The sequence below is a fragment of the Phaethon aethereus genome (genome assembly GCF_964289735.1).
Source record: "Phaethon aethereus genome assembly, chromosome: 12".
Classification (NCBI taxonomy): Eukaryota; Metazoa; Chordata; class Aves; order Phaethontiformes; family Phaethontidae; genus Phaethon; species Phaethon aethereus.
This window is the reverse complement of record NC_138588.1, coordinates 3,802,176-3,827,318: the sequence shown is the minus strand read 5'-3', so window position 1 is coordinate 3,827,318 and position 25,143 is coordinate 3,802,176. Positions and strand designations below refer to the sequence as shown.

Sequence of the window (25,143 nt, the reverse complement as noted above, 5' to 3'; positions counted from 1 at the left end):
ATTGGAGAAGATCACTGAAACGAAACAGGTCTGGGAAGGGAGGGAGAAGCAAGTTGAAGAATAGCACATTAGACTAAATTCTGCTTTGTCTCAGGGCTGCTGAGTTAGAAAGAACTCATCTCTTAAAAGCTACACTGCTAATTTATTTGTAAGTGTGAATTTATGGATTCCTAACATATTTGGCTTCTTTGTTGATAGCTGAAGGCCCTTGGCTTGAGTCTTGACAAGAAGTCCCCTTACTGTTGGCCTGTTTCCATCATCCCTAAAGCGGCATTAATTATTTTTAATGAAGAAATCCCTTCTGCTGCCAAATGACCTTTCTGAGATTCAGTGTGAGCTAGATTTTCCACTTCTTGCTTAGGTTCCAAGATCTACAAATACACATGACCATGAAAGAGATTAGCACAGAGGAAACTGATGTGGACTGGTTCCTAATTCCAAATAAGAAAACTAATTGGAAAGGAGCAATTCACAATTTGAAGGGAGTATAAGACCTCCCCTGGATTTCCATGACTGAATGACTGAACAACCCACTGCAGTTTCCTAGTTATAAACTTGGAATCAAATTATATTGTATAATTCCTAATTACTCAGCCAATACCTAACACAGAAAATGAGGTTTTTCCAATGAGCAGTTGCACCCTGTAATTCCCCCATGTAAGAACGCTGTACAAAAGCATGCATCAGGACACTGCTTCCAACACAATTTCTGTGAACAGCCAAAATCTATACAAAGTGTGATCAAACTCCTGTAAAGAATGAGGTCACATCATGCAGAGGTTTGTTCAACTTACAGGATTAGCTTGAGGACTGCCAGCAATATTTAGGGATCTCAGGGAGAAATCAAGGAAGTTATACTCCGTGGTCTAAGCAAATGCAGTATTGTAAGCAGCTGCTTCTCTTTGTGGCTGTCCTCCCGGTTGCTTCTTTCTCCCTGAGCTGTGTGAAGGTGGGGAAAATGCTGCGTGGAAGTGAGTAGTGACTGTGCTGAGCTGATTCTGACCAGCCTTGTGTTCTTCCAGTGGAACTTCCCATTGCTAATGCTGGTTTGGAAGATGGCACCAGCACTGTGCTGTGGAAACACTTTGGTTATTAAGCCAGCTGAACAAACTCCTCTCACGTCGCTGTACATTGGCTCGCTGATTAAGGAGGTAAGGAAATCTGACTATCCCCTCTAGGTACTGTTCTTTTAAGGTCTTAAGCAAGAATGTGTTTTGAATTGGCTGTGTGGGATTTTAGGTTTTAAAGATGTTAAAGAGGAAAGTGAGAACAACCTCTGTCTTCAGTCTTTTCATACAAAGGCCTTTATGACTGGCAGTGGCAAAGGTGACTTTGCACTGCCATGACTGGGAGATAGAAAAGATCACGCAACCTGTAGGTTTTTCTTCTTTCTCAGGAAGCTGCAGAGAGAAAAAAATGGTGCTTTTGTTCTTCTGCCTTGTCTTCCCCTCTCCGAAATGAGGGAAAGACTACAGCTCAGTTTTATTAGACAATGGGACAAAACAGAGTGTGATTAGACAGCAGGATTGAGTTTGTACTATTTTTAAGGGGGATAATTCAACCAAGATAGAGTGCCATGGGAAACAATTCTTCATAACTTCTGCAGTTCGTAGAACAATTTAGCTACGTCTGGCCTTTAAAGTCAACTTGATACTGATATAAAGGGAAGATCATAGGTTGGGATTTCAAAATGTTGGTTTAGGGCTTGTCAGGTAGGATCTCAGGTGCCCTCAGATCTATTAATGATACAGAGGTGATGGGAGGTGCACAGTACCGTCTAGGAGTGTTTAGTATGTCAGCTTCCTATATCTATATATGTGACTAACTGTGAGGAAAACTAGAAGGGTTATAGATATGCTATTGCCTCTCAGCTGGAAAAGTCTGTTAGGCTCAGTCTAATGATAATTTTGTCCGTTCTTGGCTTAGCCTGGGAGAAAATAGAAGAATACCTTAATAATTGACACTTAGGGCTCCTCCATCAGGAAAGGCAGTGCAAAAATACTCCAAGTTAAGAATCTTCTGCAGTTAATTGACTTAATAAGATTACACAAGGCGAGTGAGCACAGGGTGCAGTTTTCATGACTTCTAGTTAGCCCTGCCACATCACTGCTTTTTTCACTCTGACATATAGCTCCCCAAACACAGGTGTAGCATTTCCCCAAAAAAGCCATTCTATTCTGATGGAATTAATTTTTTAGCTGAAATTCTAAGCTGCCTGTTTTTAGTTGCCCTTCAAGTCAGAAGTCTAATTAAAGCAGAATAATTTTATTTGAAGATTCTCCTTTCTCCACCCAAAATGATCTAAATTCTTTGCAGGTTTTCAGAAGAATAAGTGAAAAAAATTTTTTTTTTCATCTTTAAAATCATGCAGAAGATGTTAGCACACAGGCAAAGAAAGCTATGTGTTAGGTTCAATGAAATAATTTTGGGCCAACCAAAATATTTTGGCTTCCATTTTTGCTGAAAAACAGAAAAAACTTTTTGGCTTAGGGTGGCCTGAACCAATTTTTTGTTTCATTGTGGCTTTGCTGCTGACTCCAAACACCATTACTTGCACAGTTTGACATGCAGTATTTTCTTGAAAACTCATTAGCCAAGACGCAAACTCTATTAAACTCACTTTTATCATTGTCACATCCATAGAAGAATCAGACTGCCCTCCTGATTTATGGAAAAAAGAAAAAAAAAGAAAAAAATTCTGAAGATAATTTTTTGCAAGATAGTACATGAGCAATTACTACCGTTTTTTCTGTATCAGGAAGGAGCAACTGCATTTATTGAGATTTCATATTAAAAAGCACAAGAAATGAAGTGAACACTTAATATCCTGCAATTCCATTGTTACAAAATGCAGGGAAAACAACCTTGTGCAACCAATAGTGTGGGGGGACTAGCCTGGAAGAGTATAATCCTTGAAACTCCTCTTTCAGGAAGTAAAAACAGACCAGTAAGTCCCGCACTTCTCCTCACACTAGAATTTAACCTAAAGTTTTGCCATTTGTCTCTTTTGGCAAAATTACTAGTTGGCTAATCTAGGTTGTAAATGTGGTGGAAACTGGCATAAGTCTGTTACCATCTGCTCTTGTATTCCTGTTTTATTAGCCCCATCATCTAGTGAGGTTTTACTGACTTCTTAATCCCTCTGGCCCCTGAAGAACCACAAATGTCAACCTTTGTTCAAAACAAACTTTCATTCAGTTACCCCTTGGCTCCAGCTGCACAGCAGTAGCTGTGGGCCAAGTTTGGCCAAAAGACTCACTCTCTGACTTGAAACTGGGACTCCTCCAAGAATTCTTACTGAAACTTGGCATTTCCTAAGCATGGCTGTTACTTTCACCCACGTCTACTCCAGCTGGTAGCATGCAGCCATGTTACTGTAAAGTCTGGAAAACAGTGATGTATCTGATATGAGCTCCTTGTCTGCAACTGAGTGCAGACCAGCTCCAGAGTGCTCAACATCTCTCTCTACAGAGCTGTATTTAACCTCTGTTTTAGGTGGGTTTCCCTCCAGGTGTGGTGAACATTGTGCCAGGCTATGGCCCCACAGCTGGAGCTGCTATTTCTACCCATCACAGCATTGATAAAATTGCTTTTACTGGATCAACGAAGGTAGGTGATGGATTTCTCATAAAATACCTGCTGTTCCTCTTTGCATTCTTTTCTAAAACTGTCATCCACATAAGACTGGACCAATGAAATGTCGGTGATTTCTGTATAGCCAACACCATTTTCCATCCCATTCCATGTGACAGGATTTCTCACAAGTGTTTGGGATTTGTCTAATTCAGGTCCTTGTGCTTGTGATAATCCCACATGTCTGTAAGATGGGTTTTGCCGTACCACTACATTTCTGTGAGAACTGTAAGTAATAGATGATCTGACATAAGGTAGGACAGTCTACAGGGGAGGCTGGCAGTGACTTAACATCAAGTCATTGACCTGATGGAGCTTCTGGGCAAGTTTGCCTGCCAGTCCTGCCCTGCAAGCGCGTGCAACTGGAAAACATGTCAGTCAGAGCCCTGAACAATTCTTCCTCGGCTTTAGTTACCTCTGAGGAACTAGGACTTAAATAAAAACATGGCCCTGTGCCCAAGGCTTCCTCTGCTGACGTGGATGAGATTAACATTTGAGCTTCTTTTGAGACCTGCACAGTAAGGCACCTTCTATTCATTTTTTTCCTGTAAATAGCTATGGCTGCCTTGCTTAGGAGAGGGGTGGAAGTGGGACTTCTGCGCTGTCAGACACCTACAGCCATCCTCTTCTGAACCTACGTGGGGAAGAGGTGCTCATGGCTAGGCCTAGTCCACAGAATTGAGCACAGTTGTGGCACACAAACAAATTCATCTTCCGTAACCACTGCTGCAAAGCTTGCTTAGAAATGTGAATGTTTTTCCACTCGTTGCTCTAGATTTTTCTTGTGATATATATGCACCCCCTGTAAAGGGGCAGCATCCAAAGAATGGAAATGCTGACACCAGCGGGTGCAGCTGAGGCAAATATAGTCTCTTCATTTTTATTTCGTTGAGTAACATTATTCTTGCTGAGCATTTGCCAAATTCATCCATTCCTATACCTATCCTCATAATTGCAGAATGTAATCTAATTGCATAATGATGACAAATTACCTTGAATGGTATTCTTGATCTGTAAAGGTAACTAAAGCTGCTGAATTTAACAACAGTACCATCTAGTGGCTTTGTGTACATGCTAACTGCGTCGCTTCTCCCATAGGAGAAGGTGTGTTAAGCCTCTGTTTCTCTATAGGGATCATGGCAACAAACACAAACGCAATAAAGCAAAAGTTCACAGTAAGCTTTTACTCTCTTGATAGTTGGTCTAATCTGGGAGTTTACCCAGATATATGCTTCCCTCCAAATCCTAGATCAGAAACTTTTAGCCTAGATTAGATGCTGGCTGTGTGAAAACAATCAAGTTTATAGACTCATCCAGCCCACATGGGTCTGTTTGGGTTTTTAATGAAAAAGGACTATCCAGTGGATTAGGGGCAGAAGGATAATCTCAGTTGCTGGAGCCTGTAGGCAAAAAACTCCTGTGGACGCTGTGCTTGTCTTCCTAATCCATGGGTGTGCAGGAAACACCGAGGGAGACAGATTCTTTGCTAATGCATGTGTAATTTAGAACTGTTTTCTTCCCCCTCCACCCATCTGTGAGTTCAGCTGCATCCCTGCAGTATTTGCAGCATAATGCTACTGTTTCTGAGCCAGGAAGTGAACCTAATTCAAAATACATTTTGACTTAGTTTTTAAGCCCCAGCTTGGGCTCAGTGCCAGCCTGGAAATACTAATCTTAAACTCCACAAGAATTTTCCCATCTAGATTTCTTGCTTTCCCTGAGTTTATTAACTTCTCTTTGGCCAGCTAGCCTGTAGTAATGCCTTTTGCGAAGCTGTGTGTGTCTGCAGCAGGATGCATTGCTTATTTCTGCTGTCCCTAGCACTAGGTTGCTGAGTGACTAGAGATGATCTGTACTGCTAGCTTTATGAGTCTTGCTCAAGTTACAAAGGCAAACTGTGAGAAATACAGACCTATAACTGCCAGTTAGCTGCCACATGCTTTCCTTGCTCACAGCTCCACTCCAGAGCAACAGTATTTTTAGGCCAAAATGAAGTTAAGGTTGCTGTGTGCAAAAGTAAAATACAAGAAAACCGTTTAGAAAATGAGGAAATTCAAATATAAGGTCACACTTAAAAAAAATAGCCTGCCTAAACCATTGAAGCTCCTAAATAGTTTTAACTCATACTTTTTCTAACAAAATTAGGTTACTAAATGATCCTGACATTTGATTAATGCTCCTCTTGTGAGGAATTCTTTTTCTTTTAAATGAGAAGAGAAATTGCTGGTTTGGTGTTACCAGTATAAAAAAGAAATAGCACAGTCAGTCAGAATTTGGGGAAAACTTTTGGTATGAAACAATTTTTCTGTAGCAGAAAAAACCCTTAGTTTGACATTACTTTGATTAAATTCTGGAAGCAGAACAAATCCTTCCCTTCAGAAAAGAGTGGCCAGATAAATTCCACCAGATCGCCAGAGCAGGTTCCTGGGCAGAAAGTGCCACAGCAGAGCTAAACAGAGTTTGTCTGTTGACAGCCTCAGGTACTGCCTTGGAAGGAACAAGTCTCAGCTACTCTTGTCTGTGGAGCAGCTCAGCCTAAACTGTCAGAAAGAAGTAGTTTTATCCTAAATGTAAAAATATCTACGTGGCTTTCTGGTATGGGAGTGGTAACTGGTAGGAACACTGCCTTGTCAAGATCTACTCTAAGAAGTTGAATTCCCAATTTTTAAAAGTAAAACTCATAAACCTTGGACCCCCATTGATTGCTATTGTTGCTCACTAGCCTGCACTGGGTGGGAAATGCCTTGTTCTGCAGTTCTGGGTAGCAGGTAACTTCAGGATACAATTCCTGTAGCTCTCCCCTGTAGCCCATCCTTTCAGATCTGCCTAAAACAGACATTAATTCTGGGGCTGGTTTTGACCTAACACATCGCATCAGTAGGAAACTCAGACCATTTAAGAATGCTATCCCTGACTTCTACCTGCTTCAGGCACTCACCAGGCTGTTCTACCCTTGTTAGCATCACACTTTACACACTGAGTTAAGACATTCAGGGGACACAGCTCATGACCTCTTTGTGTCTCAATGCTACAGGTTGGAAAACTGATCAAAGAAGCTGCTTCTAAAAGCAACCTCAAAAGGGTGACATTAGAGCTTGGAGGGAAAAACCCCTGCATTGTGTGTGCAGATGCAGACTGTAAGTATTGGCTGCTGTGTTTATTTGCCCTAAGAGACTATGAGCGTGGTGCTTTTTGTGTGCCTCTGCTGTCCTTTGGCAGCTAGAAGGACTGGTTGTTTACCACTGCATCCACCCCAAAGGCTGGAGGAAGCCCCTGGCCAAGAGCAGGATGCTGTTCTGCTTTGCTGGAGCTCTTGCCTAGCACAGGGACCATTTCCGTGGCAAACAAGCAGACCATATACTGTTGCTTTCCCTGAGGAAGGCTGCAGTTGCAGTTAAATCTTGTATTTGTGTGTGTCTGCTGTTGTGGTGCTTTCTTTTTGGTTGGCAGTACTGCAGAGCCTGAGCCAAGCAGTGGGGAAAGCAGTTTTCTAAAGTGCAGCCCCTCTGCAGGCATTCCTGTGACAGGAGAGTTTTGTAAGACCTGATCTAATCCAGCCTTCACCTCTACCCTGGGGGTCTGCAGGACTCACTTCGCACGTTCCGTTGTGACTTCGTTGCGTTAGTGAGTAGCACTAGGAGATATGTGTAACCTGTGACCACCACAGTGGTTGGAAAATCCTATTTGGCTTGGGGAAAATACTCTCCTCTCAACCTGCACAGCACAGTGCAGATTGAAACCCAGAGGTATTTGTGGCATCTGCTAATAGTAAGCGTTGCAAGGACTTGGTTTGAGCTGGGTGTACAACAGCAGGGCACACTGCCTTCTAAACAATCACTACCGAAACTAGTCTTTGGGAACCAATGCATGGTGTCTAGGAATCCACATCTGAATCCCCACAGCAAGAAAAACTGGTTACTACCCTCAGTGAGTCCTTGTGGAAGAAAGTATCAGGAGCTATGGCAAATTAGATCTTGAGACAAAAGGCAGGAAGGGGGGTGGAAATAACAAGAGATCTGGTTTGGGGGCAGTATGAGGCCTTGTGAGTGCCTTCAATGGGTGTGGACCCTTGTCAGCATTTTTTAAAGAGGCTTTCAAAAGAGAAAGGAAAAAACAAGTCTGGAAACACTGGAAGGCTGAAACTGTGCATGTGGTAACGCTTTTCCCTCCTGGGCCATGTTGCAGTGGACTTGGCAGTGGAATGTGCCCATCAAGGCGTGTTCTTCAATCAAGGGCAGTGCTGCACAGCTGCCTCGCGAGTGTTTGTGGAGGAGCAGATATATCCGGAGTTTGTCAAGCGCAGTGTGGAGTATGCCAAGAAGCGACTCGTTGGAGACCCCTTTGATGCCAGAACTGAACAAGGGCCTCAGGTAACTGTGTGCCTGAAAACAGTTGTTTGGTTTTTGGTTGTGTTTTTGTTTAGTTTTCCTTGAGTAAATATTATCCTTGCAAATATGGTCCCAGCAGAAGCGCTGAGGGGTGAGTAATGTATCACGGCTTTATTTTTCTCTCTATTTTAAATACCAATTAATCACAACTGTTGAAATGTTATGTTGTAATTTTTTTAAACACAAATGTATTTAATTCACTTCTTATCCAGCTTTATGGAAGGGTCTGTCTCCCTGGTACAGTAATACAAAGCATGTTGCAGTGAGCAATAGCAATGCACAGAAGAGTGCAGCTGCAGAAACGGCCATTCAGATACTTGGCTGTGTTGGTGATGACAAGTAGTTAGAGCCCAGGGACTCCTGAGTCCCCACTTTCCCTCTCCTCCTCTGCCCCCTTTCTGATCCTTTGGAGAGGTTTCAGCTGAATTAGGAGGAAGAGCCACGCCAAGCTGCTGTCACAACCAGCCTTGTCAATGCTTCCAGAGCCTTCCTCTTAATTTTTCCTTTCAAAGCAATATGAGCTGTGGTGGAGAGCTCTGGAGGAAGATGATCCTTGGGTCAGATCTTCTAACAGGACCACTGTTTGCTACCAAAAATAAAGGGGGAATCCCTTTACGTATAGCCTAGGCTTCGTCTTCTCAGTACTGCACTGTGAGTTTTTCTTCCTTGATGCTATATAGGATCCCTCCAAGAAAGGATGACCGTGCAGATATCTGCCTCCCCTTATCTGGATCTAGGCCAATTTACACATGATCCATGCAAGGGGAATAAGATGGTGTACATCCCCTGTTCATGCTGGGACTGCACCTATCCCTGTAACTTACCTAGACAGATGTTTCAAACTGTTCAGCAGTCATAGGAAAATCCCATGTTGGAACTGGCTTCAGCAGAGATGAGCTGACCCTCAAACTGTTTCAAGGTCTGCTCTTACCTTCTGTTAAGGGCTGTCAGCTTTTCAGGTTGGTTGTTTGCTTGGTTTGTTGTTTTTTTTTTTTAATATAACATCATCCTAAACCTTATCCAGCAGTAGCAGCAGGTGAGCTGCAAGGTAGTCCCGTGAGGACAATGTTCACCTGGCTGCTCTGACAGAGACCATTGATTTAATGAGAACAGCCCCTGAAATCATAGAGAGTAGTTGTGATGTTTTAAAGGATGAAACACTCTGCAGTGAGCAGAACATGTAGAATTGGGCTGCTTATTTCAGTTCATCCATGCTCCCAACTCTTGCCAGGCTGTCAGAGCACTTCCCAGTGAGCACTATGGCAGAGCGCCATGTTCTGGTATCACTGCTGTGGTTTAGGGGAGACTCTTTGCATACAGAGCTATAATTAAGGGTAACAGTAAGTCAGAACAGCAGCGTCTGGTCAGATTTTAAATATGTCCCATCTGTCCTCTCTCCCTGTTCTGGCTTACCTGTTACACTTGCAGCTAGGAGAGATGGCACCCCCCACACACACACCTGAACTTGTGTGTGTGCAACTGTCAAGACCAACATGAGAAGGTGTTGAGAGAGTGGGAGGAAACTGTTAATCCCAAAGCTTTCATGTGGCTGCCAGTGCAAAGGAACAACCACTTCCTCTGCAGATACGGTTGCTTGCTGTCTGGAGCCTACTCTGTAAGATGCAACACACTGAAATGCAAGCAGAAGAGAGAAATGATGCAGTGTCACAAGGGCTTAAAATACCTCCAAAAGTAGCAAAGATTCACACCTGCCCACAAGTTACTGTTCAAATGTGAAGCTTCCAGATGAAATTTTTCCTCTGTTCCTGAAGTAACCTGCTCTGCTGTGGGTTTTTTTTGTCTTGAACTGATGGATAAGGGAAGAATCACCAGGTAAAATAGTCTTTCTTTCTCCTCTTCATCTCTCCCTGTCAGGCTGCAGTTGCTTCAGATCCAGGTCATTGTTTTATTCTCCTGTGGGTCAGATTGAACATACACAACAGCATTACAAAATTGGTCCACATGCTGCTGCGTAGACCCCATTCTGGGATGATCACTGGCTTAGAAGCCAACAGTGGGAAGGAGCTGTAGCTAGCCCTTAGGCTGACAGTGGTCATGGCCCATGAGGTTTTTGGTCCTACATCAGTGCCAAATGCTTGTAGCCAGACAACAGGACTAGCAACTTATACAGAGTTCAGAAAGCCTAAAATAGGAGAGCCTGTGCAGTCCAGACTTTGAACTAGTGCTCTGTGAAATCAAGCCGCACCATGACTGAGCGTAGTGCTCTAAGTAGCTGCTGGGACATCCTGGAGCAGGACAGCATGGGGTGACAAACTGGCTGATTCAGGTCTAATCCAACCTTTTTGGAAGTGAGGAAGAAAGGTTTTACTCAGGTCAGTTCCCTGATGTGGATTACTGTGCACTGGCATGGATGCTGGTGGCATGGGTGTGAGGAAAAGACCGTGTCAGCTGCAGTATTGCGTTATGCTGATATAAACTGTACTGCTCTGATCAAAACTAGGTCAAATTTAAACAGTGTTAAATTTAAACAGAAACGAGGCATGCCTCCGATGAGACTTCCCCAAAACTCACATGTGTCTGACTGTGTTGGCTGGCTGGAATTCAAAGGACACCACAAGAAACCTGAGGGGTGATCAGGACTGTTTGAGTGCCAACCTCAAATGCAGACCAAGGTCATTTTTAAACTTTGGATTCCTGTGTGCTGTATCATAGGAAGTAATAAAGTAAATGTGCACAGATGGCAAACTGGTTAACCAGTGCATTATACAATTGTGAACAGCAGACTGCATTAGATGAGATGCTGGTGGACTAGAACAGGGATTAGATTAGAACAAGACTAGACTGGTTTTGTTATTGTAGAACCCCAAATACTGGGATCTGAGTTCTATAAGACCTGGCCTACAGGAAGGAAATAAGTACTAAGGCTGCCTTGTGGCACTTGCTAGCCAGAAGTTTCTCAGCCCAAAACCTGTTCTTTGATTTCTAAGACGGTGAATGTTTTCCTTAGACTGTAGACATTTGGGTACTTTAGGATTAAAGTGTGAAAGTAAAATATGTAAGTAGAAAGAGTATGTGTCCAACAGTTAGTTGGACACAGTTGTGGGGTTATTCTGTAGGATTATAAATGCTAGGTTTGGAAAAGGAAAAACTGTTCCTTGTGGTTGTGACTTAAATGAAGCAAGATACGAAGATTTGGGGGCTCAGATTTTCAGCATTGCAGTGATCCTTAGAAGCCTTCCTCTCTGTTGAATTAGGTGAAAAATAGTAGAATTTGCTCTACCAGATCATGTGTTTTTAATAGAAGTTAATGCTCGAACCATAAATAACAGTGGAGTAGGGGACAGATTTTAAACAAGCCTTGCAAGCTCTAGTTACAATGACAAACAGTCCCACCCTTGCATGTCATTTTTACAAATGTTTTTTTTCTCCAGTGTCTTTTCATCTAACTATAGTTTGCTTTGAAACAAGTTACAGCTGTATAAATATCCTTGTTTTGTTTTCTGTGATGTGAAGTGGATGAACTGGATTGGTCTGGATCACAGACATGCCAGGATGGAAAGCACTTGCAGATATTTTCAAATTATTTACATTTGGCAACTAAGCAACCAGACAAATAGACAATATGTATGACACCTGCCAAACTTACTATGTGACACTCTGTATCCTACATGAGGGCACACATTACCTCATGCAGTAGCATGTATAAAGTGTTTTCTTGGGTAGCATCTTAACATATGAGAGAACATGAACACTTAGTACAAGCTGTCCACAGCGCATGTGATATGCACATCTGTGTGGCAGGAGATGTGCTGTTCTCTGTTTTCACTGTGTACCAGAAGTACCCCAAGGACACCCTCCTGAAGCTTTGATATTTGTCTAAAAGCATGAAAACTTGGATTGCGTGTGGCCAGGATTAACTAAGGACAGGATATAGTCTGTAATCTGGAGGAGTAAAGTGTGGAACACTCCATGTAAACAGTCCCAACTGGCAACTGGCCCTGCTGAAAGAAAAACAGATGCCTAGAGAGAGGTATTGAACCAGCAGAAGCATCTGGAGATACCTGGCATTCAGAATAACCTCCCAGGCTGCCAGGGCAGCTTGAACTAGTGGGTGGACTCTTTAATCACCTCAATGAAATTGTGGAGGTTTTTGTTAGTTTTATTTTTTTAAAACATCTTTATAAGTCTTTTACCATCTGCAGCGTGCTGTGCTAAGGTGTTTCATTGCTTGTTATGCATCATGCGAATAGCTACATCTGTTTGTTTGAAACCTGACAGTACCTGCAGTACGCTGCTGCATGTGGAGCACAAACAAAGGATCAGTACTGATCAGAAGTGCTGTGGATGTCTGCACCTCTTCCCAGCATGTGAACCACTGTGCTTGTGGAGTACGTGGTGTCTCCTCCAAGTCCTGGTGCAGGGCTGCACAAGCACAGGGATTTCAGTGTCCTGTATCCGGACTGGCCTTTACCCACCTCTACTGAAACCCCTAGTAATACAACAGTATTCACTATTTGAGATTACTGCATATTTAGGTGTGGGTGGGGAGGTGTTAGACAAGGTAGGTAGTTACAAGTGAGGATATGGCTGTGAGTCCAGAGAACCAAAAAATGCTGGGATGGTGCTGGTCTCTAAGATCCACCAAAGGTAATTCTGATTTTACAAGTATGGCTTCAGCACAGTAGTTGTTCTGAAGTCACCCCACTAACAGGGCTTATCTTTGAGGCTGTTTGTATAGTGAGCATGTGTGGAAAGAGATGGAGGCAGAGCTCGCTGTGTTCGTTCAGCTGGGGACAGACAGCTGAGGCTGAAGCTGCACATTACAGCGAAGTCAGCTTAATAGTTTATACACCCTGATTCTCCCTCCCTTGCACTGATTCTGTTGCTGGTCAGATCCCTTGCTGAACTGACTGAGGTTGCTAGCCCAGCAAAACTCATCTCAAGCTGTTCTCGTGGTGCTACTGAGCTGAATCAGTGCATGGAGGAGGTCAGCAAGTCCCAGAGCTGGAGTGAGGTGAGCCATGGGAGTGCATACCCAGGATGCGGAGGAAGGGAAAGTGGGTGTCCCCCTCCACGTGGCAGCAAACTATTAGATCAGATTAAACTCTTACATGTAACTTCACCTTCTGTTTTCTGTGGCTCAGGGCTATGCCCACGTCCTGTCTGTTAGCCTGCTTATTGCCTGACTGCCATATCGTAGAATGAGATGTGAGCTTACCCTGTCTGACAGTGCCCTGCAAATGTGTCCCTGGGCCGCATACCGTGACTCCGGTCTCTGGAACAGTGATAATAAAGGCGCTGCTGTCTTTTTCTTTTCCTTTTGTGTGTGACAGATTGACCAAAACCAGTTTGATAAAATCTTGGAGCTGATAGAAAGTGGAAAGAAAGAAGGGGCTAAGTTGGAGTGTGGGGGTCTTGCCATTGAAGACAGAGGCCTGTTTATAAAACCCACTGTGTTTTCGGAGGTCACTGACAACATGCGTATCGCCAAAGAAGAGGTACAGTACAAGTCACCTGAACGTTTATACTCATTTACTGCTGTAAATGGGAAAGAAAAGAGAGATGGTCGTGGTTTGAAGTGAAAACCTTAGAGCAGAATAGAAATGTCACTTATTTCACTTATTTCGGTGTCCTAACAACTGCCTAATGCTGAAATCCATTCTACTAATGAAGTATATGCAAGGTGAGCTTCAGTTTGGAGTTCATGTGCGGGGGGCAGAGGGGGAATTATGAGAGGAGAAGGAGGAGAGCAGAACAGGCAAGAAAACTGTCAGAACGTTTTAGCAGCAATTTTTGTGCAATTAATAGGTGTCTGTTTGCCAGCCCTGTCTAATGCCTTTCTGCTTTCCCCCATTTTGTTTGGTTTTCCAAAAGGGGGAAGTAGCTCTGTGAGTGTACTCACTGGACAAAAACAAACAAAACAATAAAAGATAAAAACATAGTAGATAATACTACCTTAAAGCTTTTGGGTCTCACTTCAGAAGATCTTCATATAATGCAAAATACAAGCACATGCCTTACCTAGATACAGCTGCTATAAATGCTGCTTCTAAGTAAGAAATAGTGGTGATGGAGGGGTTTCTGTCTGAATTCTTGATTTGAAATATAAATAACTGAATAAAAATAAATGAAACTGTGGCAGGCTGGAGCAATTCTAGGTATTCTTTGCCCTGAAGTTTGAAGGTTTTCTGATGACAGAGTTAAGCTCTTCCACTCTACATATGTGGATGGTGTGCATGCAGTGTGCCCTTATGCACCTCCTACTGAATGGACTTGAAATTGCTCAGCTGTGGTACATGCTGATTCAAAGTGACAGAGGACAATATAATGTGTGTTCTTTGTATGTTCTGCTCCACTATGTAAAAAAGGAGTCGCTTTATTGCAGAAAGGTGGGACAAAGACTATGGGACCTGAAGCTGGTGAGGAGGGAAGGAATGGCCCTGCTATACGGTCGCTGAAGAACTTTTCCCAAGTAGCCTTAGTGTCTGAAATAATCCCAAATTCCATTCCCATGGTGAAATCCCCTGAGGCTGACCATTTTTTTCCTTTATGAAAATATGGTCAAAGGCAGCAAACTGCAGATCTAATACTCTTGCTTTCATTATTCATATGCAGAAAAATTGAACAAGCTGCATGTGATTAGATCCTGTAATATTCCTTTGAAATATAAGTTAATCTACTTTTCATCATGTTCCCCAATGGAAAATAAGTAGTTGCCAAAGTCTAACTGGCACTTCTATTTTATAGTTTAGCATAGTGCTTTTTATGGGGCTGCTTACTGTTCACTCCTGGCAAAATGTTTAGAGTTCTTAGATCTGCCACAGAATCTCTAAGGAACCTGGGAAAGATATCAGTCAGTCTGGGCATGAGTTACATTCTAAAAATAGAGGGAATAAGAGCTGAAAATCCCATGACAGGCCTTTTTTTTTTTTAATGAATTGACTCCAAATCCCAAGCCATGATTCATTAAGCTTATCCAGTTTCATTCATTTGCAGTTTTGTTGCAAATGCACGTTCATCTGTTGCCTGGGACCAAGGCTCCAGTTAAGTACCTGGATCTTCCAAAATGAAGAAATTTAGAAACACTTGTATGAGCCTAAAGGCCAGGCAAATTGCTTAGCCTGGCCGTCAAGGTGGCACAAGTGAGCCTGTATCTGACCTTCAGTGGGGGTTTATTGTACTGCAAGACCATTCACGCCAGAAAAGGGTCCCCCGCTTCGATACTGTACTCGATGAGAGAGACTCCATCCCAGAAATTAGGACATATTGTGTATGCCTGCTGCCTTTATACTGGCAACCTGGGAAGCCAAGTTTGTGGTCAAACACATACGTGGTAAATGCACTGCATGCAAATAAACTGCATAGCATGACAAAATCAAAGTTAAAACTCAAGGAAGAAAACTTGCAATGCTTTAAATATGTTAATTACTTCTTGAGTATACTCACTGAGTCCAAAAGGAGGGTCGTAAATGGAGTAAGTATGAATCATCTGAAACTTGTCCAGATCTAACTCTGCTTATTTTGATTGTTATAGATGATCCATTAGTTCTTGGATCTTAGTATATATTAACTACTATAGCACATTGCTGTACTTCCTTTGAAGTCAATTTAATTAGTAGTTTTTAAGAGACTATCAGTGCCCCTAGAAGGCTAGGATGTAACATTTTAAATATAGTATCCAAACAAAGTCATCTGATTCTGATTACTTCAAAATTACCATGATTAGCAAGGGCTTTCCCTGTACTAATGTTTAATTGACATGTGCAGATTTTTGGGCCAGTTCAGCCAATTATGAAGTTCAAGAGTATAGAAGAGGTCATAAGAAGAGCCAACAGTACCGAGTATGGACTTACAGCTGCAGTGTTCACAAAGAATCTGGACAGAGCATTAACACTAGCTTCTGCACTGCAATCGGGAACGGTCTGGTAAGCAGTGCGGGACCCGAGTGTGGGCTAGGATTTTGTTTCCTGGGAAGGGAGAGGGATGTATGATTTGGAATCATGTGTAAGTGCTGGAGGTAAGATGTATTAATAGTCTGTTTAATTCTTGATATTCTCCTCAGAAGCAACATCCATTCATCATAATAAGGTGGTGAAGACCAGACAGTCTGGCGAGAAATGGACAGTTTGTTCCTTCAATCGTTGTAGTTCTTTGTCTGGAAAACTCTAAAAATGTAGGGGTTGTAGGAAGTTCCACCAGTCATGATACCTTTCAAAATCCTGTACATAGAAAAAAAGCAATTCTTAGGATCTTTAGGTAGCATTAAATGGGGTCTTAGATGCACAAAACAGTATGGACAGTAGATGGCATCACACCACTGTCAGAAAGATAGGTAGCTATTTTCGCTTACAAAGTTTCTGATTTTGTATTAGAATAATTTTAAAGATGGGATCCTGGCTTTTTTCCCATTAAAGATAGGAATTTGATCTGGTGTCTGATTTTGATGCATACAGAGGATAGATTTCAAGAGTTAGCACCAGAAGAATCTGCCTCTCAGTAATATTTACTAAATGGGATACTAATTATTTACTAATGAGTAAAATGGGATGTTGGGCTTTGAAGATACATGTGCTGTACATACATGAAGGCACAGACCTACAGCACCAAACCATACTCTCTTCAGTCATTTGATTGTACTGAGATGCTGAGGAAGTATCTGCATTAGCTTTTTCTACTTAGTGTCTACAGAAATGGGGCTAGTGCTTTTTTTTACAGCAACACAATTACCTAATGCAGTCCAACTTTTTTCTATACCTGGAAGTGGATGGTGGGCCTGCTTGTGAGTGTTTAGACAGCTTTCTGAGTAAACATGATCATTTCAGAATGTGCTTCATTAAACTAGGGAATAGGTTGGACTATTTATTTTAAGCACGGCTCTGAACACAGCGTAAATTCCAGCTCAGACATGAATGTCTTAGCCATTAGAGACTATGAAGTGAGGTGTGGGTCAGACTGAGTACCACTCAAATGTTTTCTGTTTCTGTAGCAAAATAAGATTTTATTGCAAAAATATGATTTCTCAAATGAATGAAACATATAAAGAGAAAACTGACAGATTTCAGCCTTTTTTATATTGTTGTTGTCATCATCTTGCTTCTCCTTAGTATTGAACTGTCTTTTTAAAATTGATGTTTTTATTGTAGGATCAACTGTTACAATGCGCTCTATGCACAGGCTCCTTTTGGTGGCTTTAAAATGTCAGGCAACGGCAGAGAACTGTAAGTTTTGCTCCATATTTTGTTTATATGTGGATGGCGAATGCAATAGCAATTGTGACTCAGTGAAAATATTGTTGAATTTGCTTTAAACTATCAGGCTTGCAGTATGCTGCACAGGGAGGTGCTAAGCCAGTACAGCGTGGATGTAAAGCACAGATGTGAGAATGTGAGTGGTGCCTTGGTGCCTTCAGGAGTACTTTATCTGCTTTATAAGCTCTTTATAACTCTAGTTCAGGCAATCCCATTTGCAAGCATTTTTCCTTACTAGTTAGATTTTTATATCAAGGGAGAAGTATGGCACCTCAGCTGGGGACACTGGTATCCACCCCAAACCTCCTCCATCTTTATATGGTGGTATTTGGGCCTCCCTTGACTGCTCCCAGTTGGACCTCTTCCCACCTCTGACTTTCTAATGTTGGAGCTAGAACAACAAGGAATGATCTCCAAGATCATTCTACCTCCCATCTTCCAAGCTTGCTACTAAATTACAGAAAGGTCCTCTGTCCCTTTTCCCCAGCCTGACCTGTTGCAGCATGGCTACCAGGCATTCCAGCTCTAATTAGTTGCTAACACAGAAATTGTTAAACCCCGGTCACCCTGTAAGTTTAGAGAGAGAGATGAGAAATTGACTTAAACCTGAATTTTCTTCTTGTATAAGAGAGAGGCAGGGTTTATTACACTGTTCAGAAGACTCTTTAGAGGAATCTAATGCACCTTTTCTTTCATGAGCCAGATTTATTTCCAGGAACCCTTTCCAGTAGCTCTTCTGGTGCATCTGCTGCTCTGAAACATTCAGATGCCTCACTGGCTAAGAACAGCAAATGAATGAATCCTCAAGTGGGACATATATATTGAGACCTTATGGTTTATTTTGCCTGACTGCCTGGCTAATTAAAGGATGTCAGGGGCTGATCCCTTGGGCAAGGCATGGGAATAGAGCCAGTTTCCACCAACCAAGACATAATGCAGTGGTGGGGTCTGTCATCAGTATGCATTTCTGGAGCATCTGTGCCCTCGTGATTATATGGTATCTTGTAGATAGAAGCTTACTTTCAGGGAAAAAGTAACTTTAATTGCTGTCTAAGCACTGATAACTATGTTTACGTGGATGTTTCTTCTACGGGTTCTCACAATAGTACTCTGTTTACTGTGACCAGAAGCATTCTATGTTTCTTTTACAAGAGGGTGCAGTTGTGTGTACTTATGCGCATGAGCTTAGCAATTATTAGAAGTGGTGGGACAAATTGATAGCTGGTGTAAGTTAGTTCAAACGTGGGTTTAATGGCCTGATGTCATCTACAGCAGCTGTTGATCTGTGGCTAAAATGCACCTGTGTAGAAATCTCTTATCTTGGGGAAGTACACATTAACACACTACAGTTATTTGTCCCTTTGCCTCCTCTCTCTTCTTTTCTAGCGGTGAATATGCTTTGGCAGAATATACCGAAGTGAAAACAGTCACCATTAAGCTCTCCCAGAAGAGTCCATGAAAACAGAAGGCCTAAAATGCTGACACTCTGAATGTGACACATGGGGGACGTGTTCAGAGCAAGGGGGAGGGGAGGGGTAGGAAGGAAAATGGAAACACCTAACTTTATTCCTCTAGAAACACTGAATCTACTGGACTCCATTTTGTCAACTGGCTCTTCAAAAACTGATCTAACTGACCCTACTGGCAGCATAGCACACACTTGTACCGTACAAGTCCCTGGCTGTACATCTGTCTGCTACCTGTGACTAAAATGCTGGTCAGTCACAGTGTTTGCAGGACATCTGCTTTCAAACTGTACCCCTGAAGGACATGGATATCAATGGCATGTTAGAGAGACTTCTGGTACCATTAGCATGGACTGTTAAACACCTTCAGAGGCATATGGGTTTCACTTGGCATAAAGGGCCTTGAGTGGTAGGGCTAATACAACTTGACTGAAGTTGGCGGAGTTTGTGTGAAGACGGCAGCTGGAGTTTGGGATGGGAGTGCAAGCTTTCATGGAAGGATCTGTAAAGAAATTCTCTTTGAAAGAGCTATCTTGGTCTCTCCTTAATGATACATGCATTCTCCGTATTGGTGATATTCTAGCCCTGAATGAGATTTATGGGAATTTCCTAGAGGACTCCTTTGGGGCCAGTATTTCACCCAACAGAGCTAGGCCTTGAAGCATCCTTTGAACCTGATGTTTTGGTGTGCACATACTACACATGCTGCAAATGCAAGTTACTGACTTGCTAATCCTTCTGGCTCTGAATGAGTCACAATTGTATCTCAAACCTTCACTATAGCACTTTTTGCAAGAGGATTTTGCACTGTACTTACCGTGATGACAGAGAGTTGAATGCTAAGCATGTAGCATGGTAGATACGCCACAGAAAACATCCCACGCCAGTCCTTCTGATCTGGGGGAGGGAGCAGAAGAGCTGCAAGAAGCTGTCCTGCTCTCTTTTTCTCTGTAACTTTCAGGCTGTGTGAACATCTCTTCATTTTTTGAGCCAGAGCTATTATTATGAGAGTAAAACTTAAAAGCTCTTCTCACTGCTTCTTTACCTCATATGAATGTAGCTTAAAATAAATTTCTGGAAGTACAGTATGAAAAGGCAGGTGCTCCCAAGCACACACTGAGTGCTAAAGATGTGGGTGTACAAACCAGTTACCATGGAATAAGCTATGGCTGGACTTAAATGTGTCAGCAGCTTTGCAGTAATTGTCCTCATGAGTGCTGTCATCTTGTGGCAAGCACAGAGTAGCTGATCCTTCACTGAGGAATGAATTGCCTTGAATTGTCTCTGCTTACAGCTGTATAAGCATGCACGTAGACGAATAGCATCCATGGAGTGGCTGTCACACCAAGTTCATGCCTTAGAGTCTCCTGCAGTAACTTCTTTGCATGCCCAGACATTGCTATGAGATTAATGACAAGCCGCATGCTGTCTTCAGTTCCTGGGTTGACTACTTTCCCTCCTCCTCCTCCCAGTTCTGTACTGGAGATCCACTAGCAAACGTATGGGAAGTTCCATGTCCGCAGGAGCTGTAAGTATGCAGGAGTTAGTGGTGTCAGCTTGTTAGGAAGTTTAGCTGATCTCACTGGGATTGTCATAGAATCATTAAGGTTGGAAAAGACCTCTAAGATCATCAAGTCCAACTGTTAACCCAGCACCACCATGCCCACTAAACCGTGTCCCAAAGTGCCAGGTGACAGAGGTTCCTTATGGCATATCAACAGATCTTCATGGAGCACCGGTAAAGATTGCTGCCTGGAGTTTTCCAGATGTCAGGGCTCGAAGCAGAAATGCAGGTCTACCTTTTTTGTCTGACGCAAGCAAGGATTTAACTGGTACCTTCCTTTGCTCAGAGATATACCCAGTCAGTAACAAGTTCTATTGCATGACTCGACCTTTTTTTGGAGGCGGAAAGAAGGTGGGTGGCGATAAGTGAGGAAAAAGTTTGCATGAGCCTAAACTTCCTTCTTAGTTAGTGAATGCTGAAATTGCACTTCAACACTGCTTAACTTCTTAAATGACATACCTCCAACAGTTGCGTATAACTGTCCTCCCATGGGTATGTGAGACAGGTAAATCTCCCCATCTGGTGAAGAAAATGTCCTCCTTTCCCCATGAAAGGCCAAATGGGAACATTGTAAATAAGTTTCTATTTTTGTAAAACACTTAGAGTGCAAACATCTTCTCAAACATTTTACTTTTGCCTGCTTGATGGTTTTCTAGGGCTACAGTCAGACAGTAAGGAAATAAGGCAAACAGTAAAAAGCTTGTTATCTTGATGTATCTCTGTATTAATTTTTGATAAACAGTGGTTGAAACTGAAATAATCTGAAATTCTTAAAATCCTAGTATTCTGGCTTCATATGTATGATATACACACGTCTTTTTTTTTTTTCCTTATCAAGTTTTTAAAAAGTCAATGTATCTCTTATTGTATAAATCAGGGTTTGACTCTACACACTGAATTTTCTAAGTTATATAACACTAGACACTAACTTTAAAATAACCTCTTAGAGGGTATATATTCTTTCATTGCACAGTAAGGCTTTCATATTAAATACTACTTTTTTTAAAAAAAAAAGAACTATATTTATAAATTAGGATACAGTTAATCTAATGTATTTTTATAGCTAAAGGTACATGAAAATGCTATGTTTAAACCTCATGTATATATTTAGACTATGGGTATCTTTTTGTAATAGTTCTTGTTCCTAATAAATGTTTAACTTTGTGAAATGGTTTCTAAATGCTATGTATTTATATTGCTCAGAAAGAAAGGTGGGGGAGCAGGAAACTTCTGTTGACTTTACTCATTTTAACAGAGGAGTAACTTGAATGCTTTTTTATTTACACTGATTAGTGCCTTAAGATAATTCCAGCCCCTCTAATGCACGTGTTAAGACCCCTTCCATCAGCAAGCAACTTCCACTCAACTCAATCCTTCTGCCACTGTTTTTTATTTCACTCTGAATTTGGCCCATTGTGTCAATAAAAGTAAACACTGGAAAGGATTATGGTTTCATGCTTCTAAAACAAAATGTCCCTGTATTGCTCTAGTTACAGGGGCCTCTTCCTTGAACAGCATTCTGTCTGTTCCCCTTGGTTCAGTGACCCAGTGCTAGTCCTCAAGTGGAAGCGTGCACTGGGCTCACAAGAGACAACGGCATTTCGAGGTACCTTTTACACGTGGCAGAACTGAATGCAGAGTGCGTGTTTGCGTGTCTGTATCTGGGGAATTGGTATCTCACTGGGGGGCTGTGAAGGCATCCGAACTTGGATTCGTTTCTGCAATTTGTGAAGAATTTAAAAAATGTGCTTAAGTATGATCAGTGCTCTACACGTAAAAGGTGGAGCGTGTGTCTGTTAGCTTACTCTTTAAGCAGTCACGTTTACAAGCTGTGCCATTTACAGTAAGTGGAGGGGGAAGCAGAGCGGAGGGCAGGGGCAAGCACAGCTTCTTCCATTTCAAAGTAGGATGGATCCTTTTTGCCTTCTGAGGTGAGCCTCAAAATGGAGAATTTGAAGGGACCGTGGACCACACGGACAAGGCTTCCTGCCTTGCTCTGGCTGCTTTCTAAATCCCTTTGAGACACACCCATCACTAGTTTGACTCTGCTAAATGCGTTCCCACTCCTGTCTTATTTCCCTCCTCTGCAATGTAGATAGAGAGCAAGAACATACCAATACCATTGTCTTTTAACTCTCTTCCCATCCCATACACATTTGAGAAATACCTGTCATCTCACACAGGCCCAGCCAAGCTCCTTGCATTTTCCACTTGCTAACAGCATCACTCAGAAGCGTTGAGACTTCAGAAGGGGGAAGGCTGGAGATACAAAGGAATTGCTGTGAGTGACATCATCAATGGAGACATAAGCCAGCAAGCGTGGGATGAGATTTAGGGGGAAAAAAGAAGGAAAAAAAAATTCATCTTGAATGTGTGGAGAAATTCTTGCTAGGGGAAGCCTTTATCAAAATAAAGGGAAAAAAAGTTATTTTAATGTTTTTTCAAACAATTGTGCTATAAAAAACTGCAAGAAAGCTCTGGTTAAGAGCCAGGCTGTGAGGCATAGAAGACAGCAGGCTGGGTAGGAGGTGGAAAGGGTCGAAAACCAGGTAACACTACTGTGGCTGCAGCTAAAAGCAGATTAATGGGGACCTGAGCAGAGGTAAAAGCACCGATGAAGACCCATCCTCTCTATGTCTTTATAATCACATCAAAGAAACACCCTAGGCAAAACTCAGGCTGCAGCAGCCGTTCAGTGAATGGGTATGGCTTTTTTCCATCCTCAAACAATCATCAGGGACTCATTTCTTTGTACAGGCCAGGGAAGAAAAAAAAACGCTGTGTATGTAGTTTACGGAATCATCATGAATAACAAAACAAAAGGCATGTAGAAATGATCTTCTCTTAGTAGGTCCAGTGGGTGGGGAAAATAAAGCAACACCTGGCTTGTGAGAGGTTCCCGGTACCTGGAGAACGGGTTTGTGATGAGGAAAAGCCAGCGGGAGCGCAGCATGTCCAACGCCTTCAGAAGAAAGGGGGCAATCTCGCTTCGCTTTTGCGGAGAGGAGCAAACTCACGCTGCGCTCTGGGGAAGGAGCAACTTTCAAAGAAAGGCATCTCGGATCAAGTCTGTTACCGGTAAGGCCAGGCCTCTGTCGAGAAGCCCCGCAGAGGCGAGACGGGCGGTGCTGCGCACGTCAGTGCGGCTACCCGGCAGCTGGTCGTGAGGGGGAAGCCATCCGGACAACCTGCTGTGGCTGAGAGGGTCCTGCTTCAGCCCCCGCAACTCCCACTGCCTGTTTTTTCCTTAAAAAAAACACCCCAAAACAACAAAAACCAAAGCCAAAGAGCTTAAAGCCCCGGAAGGGACTGCCCGGGGAGAGGGGGGACACGAGCCACTGATGGGTGCGTCGCTCCCGGCTGCGCTCCCAGGAGCGGGGCTTGCTCCCTGCCCTTCCCCACGCTCGCTCTCCCTCCCCGTCCCCCGCGGCGGGACGGGCTCCGCGCCCAGGGCACGGCGGCGGCAGAGGTCTGCCCTCGGGAGGAAGGCGAGGGGCCGTGCGAGGCCCGCGGCCCGTCACCCTCAGCGTGGCCGGGGCCCTGAGCCGGGCGGGCCCTCGGCGGGCCGGCGGCCCCGGCAGCGGAGGAGGCGCCGCGCCGCTGCCCCGCGCCTTTTCCTTCCTCCCTCCCTCCGCCTCCCGCGCCGCAGAGCGAGGCGGGCGGGCGGCCGGCGCCGGCGGAGGAGGAGGAGGCGGAGGCGCGGCCGCAGGGACCCCGGCAGCCCCGGGACGCAGGAGGTACCGTCGCTTCGCTGCCGCTTTGGCCTGGCCGCCTCGCGGGCACCTGCCCCGCCGTGAGGGGGGGGACTGCTGGGGCACGCTGGGGCTTTTCATGTGGAGAAAGGGGCGGGGGGGGGGGTAAGGCTTTTTAAGAAAAAAAAAATAATAAAAGTTCGGAGGAAACTTTGTGGGGCAGCGGGTGGAGGGCGGCGGGCGCTGCTCTCCCCGGCCCGGGCAGCCGGGAGCGCGGCTGCCCCGGCCCGGCTGCCCCGGCCCGGCGGGTAGAGGAAACGCTCGAGACTCGCCCTGAAGAAAAACTCGGTTTTATGTAAGCGGGGCCGCGGGCTGGGCTGCAGCGGTTCCCTCCGGGCTCCCCCCGCCCCGAGCTCTCGCGGCCCTCAGCCCCTGGGCTGAGCTGACAGACCGGCGGCAACCGAAAAGTGACTAGAAAGGGCTTAGGAGACACCCCGAATCGGGGTGTAGTGCCTTATTTCCCCGCAGCCGGCGGCTGTGGTCTGGGGAGAAGGGGGCTGGTTTGCCGCTTTCTGCGCAGAGCTCACCAAGGGACGAAGGATGCGCGTCCCGCCGGGCAGGGCTGTCGGCAGGCGGGCATCGGGCAGGCCGTTTCGGTTCCAGGTCTGGCTTCACCCGGCCTTGTGCGATGGCAGGCGGATAAGCCCCCAGCACATTTCCACCCCGATGGTGTCATGGGCCTCTGTAGACCCGTGGCGATACCCATCAGAGTGCTCGGCCCCAGACGGGCTTCTCAGAAACAGCAGGCAGTCTGAGCAAGTTTTGGCACGTTTCTTGTGAATTGGAAAGTGATCTCGGGCAAACCGTGATGTTTTTGGGCTCCTTGCTGCATTTAGAGACGATGCATGCGGTGAGACTGGATAGGCTGGCAAAGAGGAGAGGAAATGCTCGGAATGGTACGGGCACGGTCGGATGTGCTGGGACACTCTCTGAACGTTCCCAGGGGAGAAACTAGGAACGTGTGAAACATGATGTAAATCAGCATTCAGGTGTCTTCTGCATGGTCCTTGTCCTGAATGAGATTCTGCAGAGCCTGTAGGATTCCTCTCCCTAAATCAAATGAAAACATGGTTTTTGTACGTGTTACAGTTGAGTGTATCTTGCTTAAGGTAAAAGCACTGTAGGGGTTTT

At 44.0% G+C, this 25,143-nt stretch overlaps 1 protein-coding gene across 2 annotated transcripts in view; it reads left to right on the top strand.

Annotated features, from left to right (window-relative positions):
* ALDH1A3 (aldehyde dehydrogenase 1 family member A3) overlaps positions 1-18,689 on the top strand; it is a gene marked incomplete at its 3' end in the record, with an annotated part of 34,626 nt that extends 15,937 nt beyond the window's left edge. Inside the window, exons 6-13 of one of the 2 annotated variants that reach the window (XM_082004953.1) lie at positions 1,023-1,151; positions 3,496-3,609; positions 6,668-6,770; positions 7,819-8,003; positions 13,316-13,480; positions 15,750-15,907; positions 17,126-17,200; positions 18,617-18,689. In XM_082004953.1, the coding sequence (XP_081861079.1) occupies positions 1,023-1,151; positions 3,496-3,609; positions 6,668-6,770; positions 7,819-8,003; positions 13,316-13,480; positions 15,750-15,907; positions 17,126-17,200; positions 18,617-18,689 (1,002 nt within the window). The remainder of the gene's footprint in view (positions 1-1,022; positions 1,152-3,495; positions 3,610-6,667; positions 6,771-7,818; positions 8,004-13,315; positions 13,481-15,749; positions 15,908-17,125; positions 17,201-18,616) is intronic. The other variant, XM_082004954.1, reaches the window with a different exon arrangement.
* Between the last annotated feature and the right edge of the window lie 6,454 nt (positions 18,690-25,143).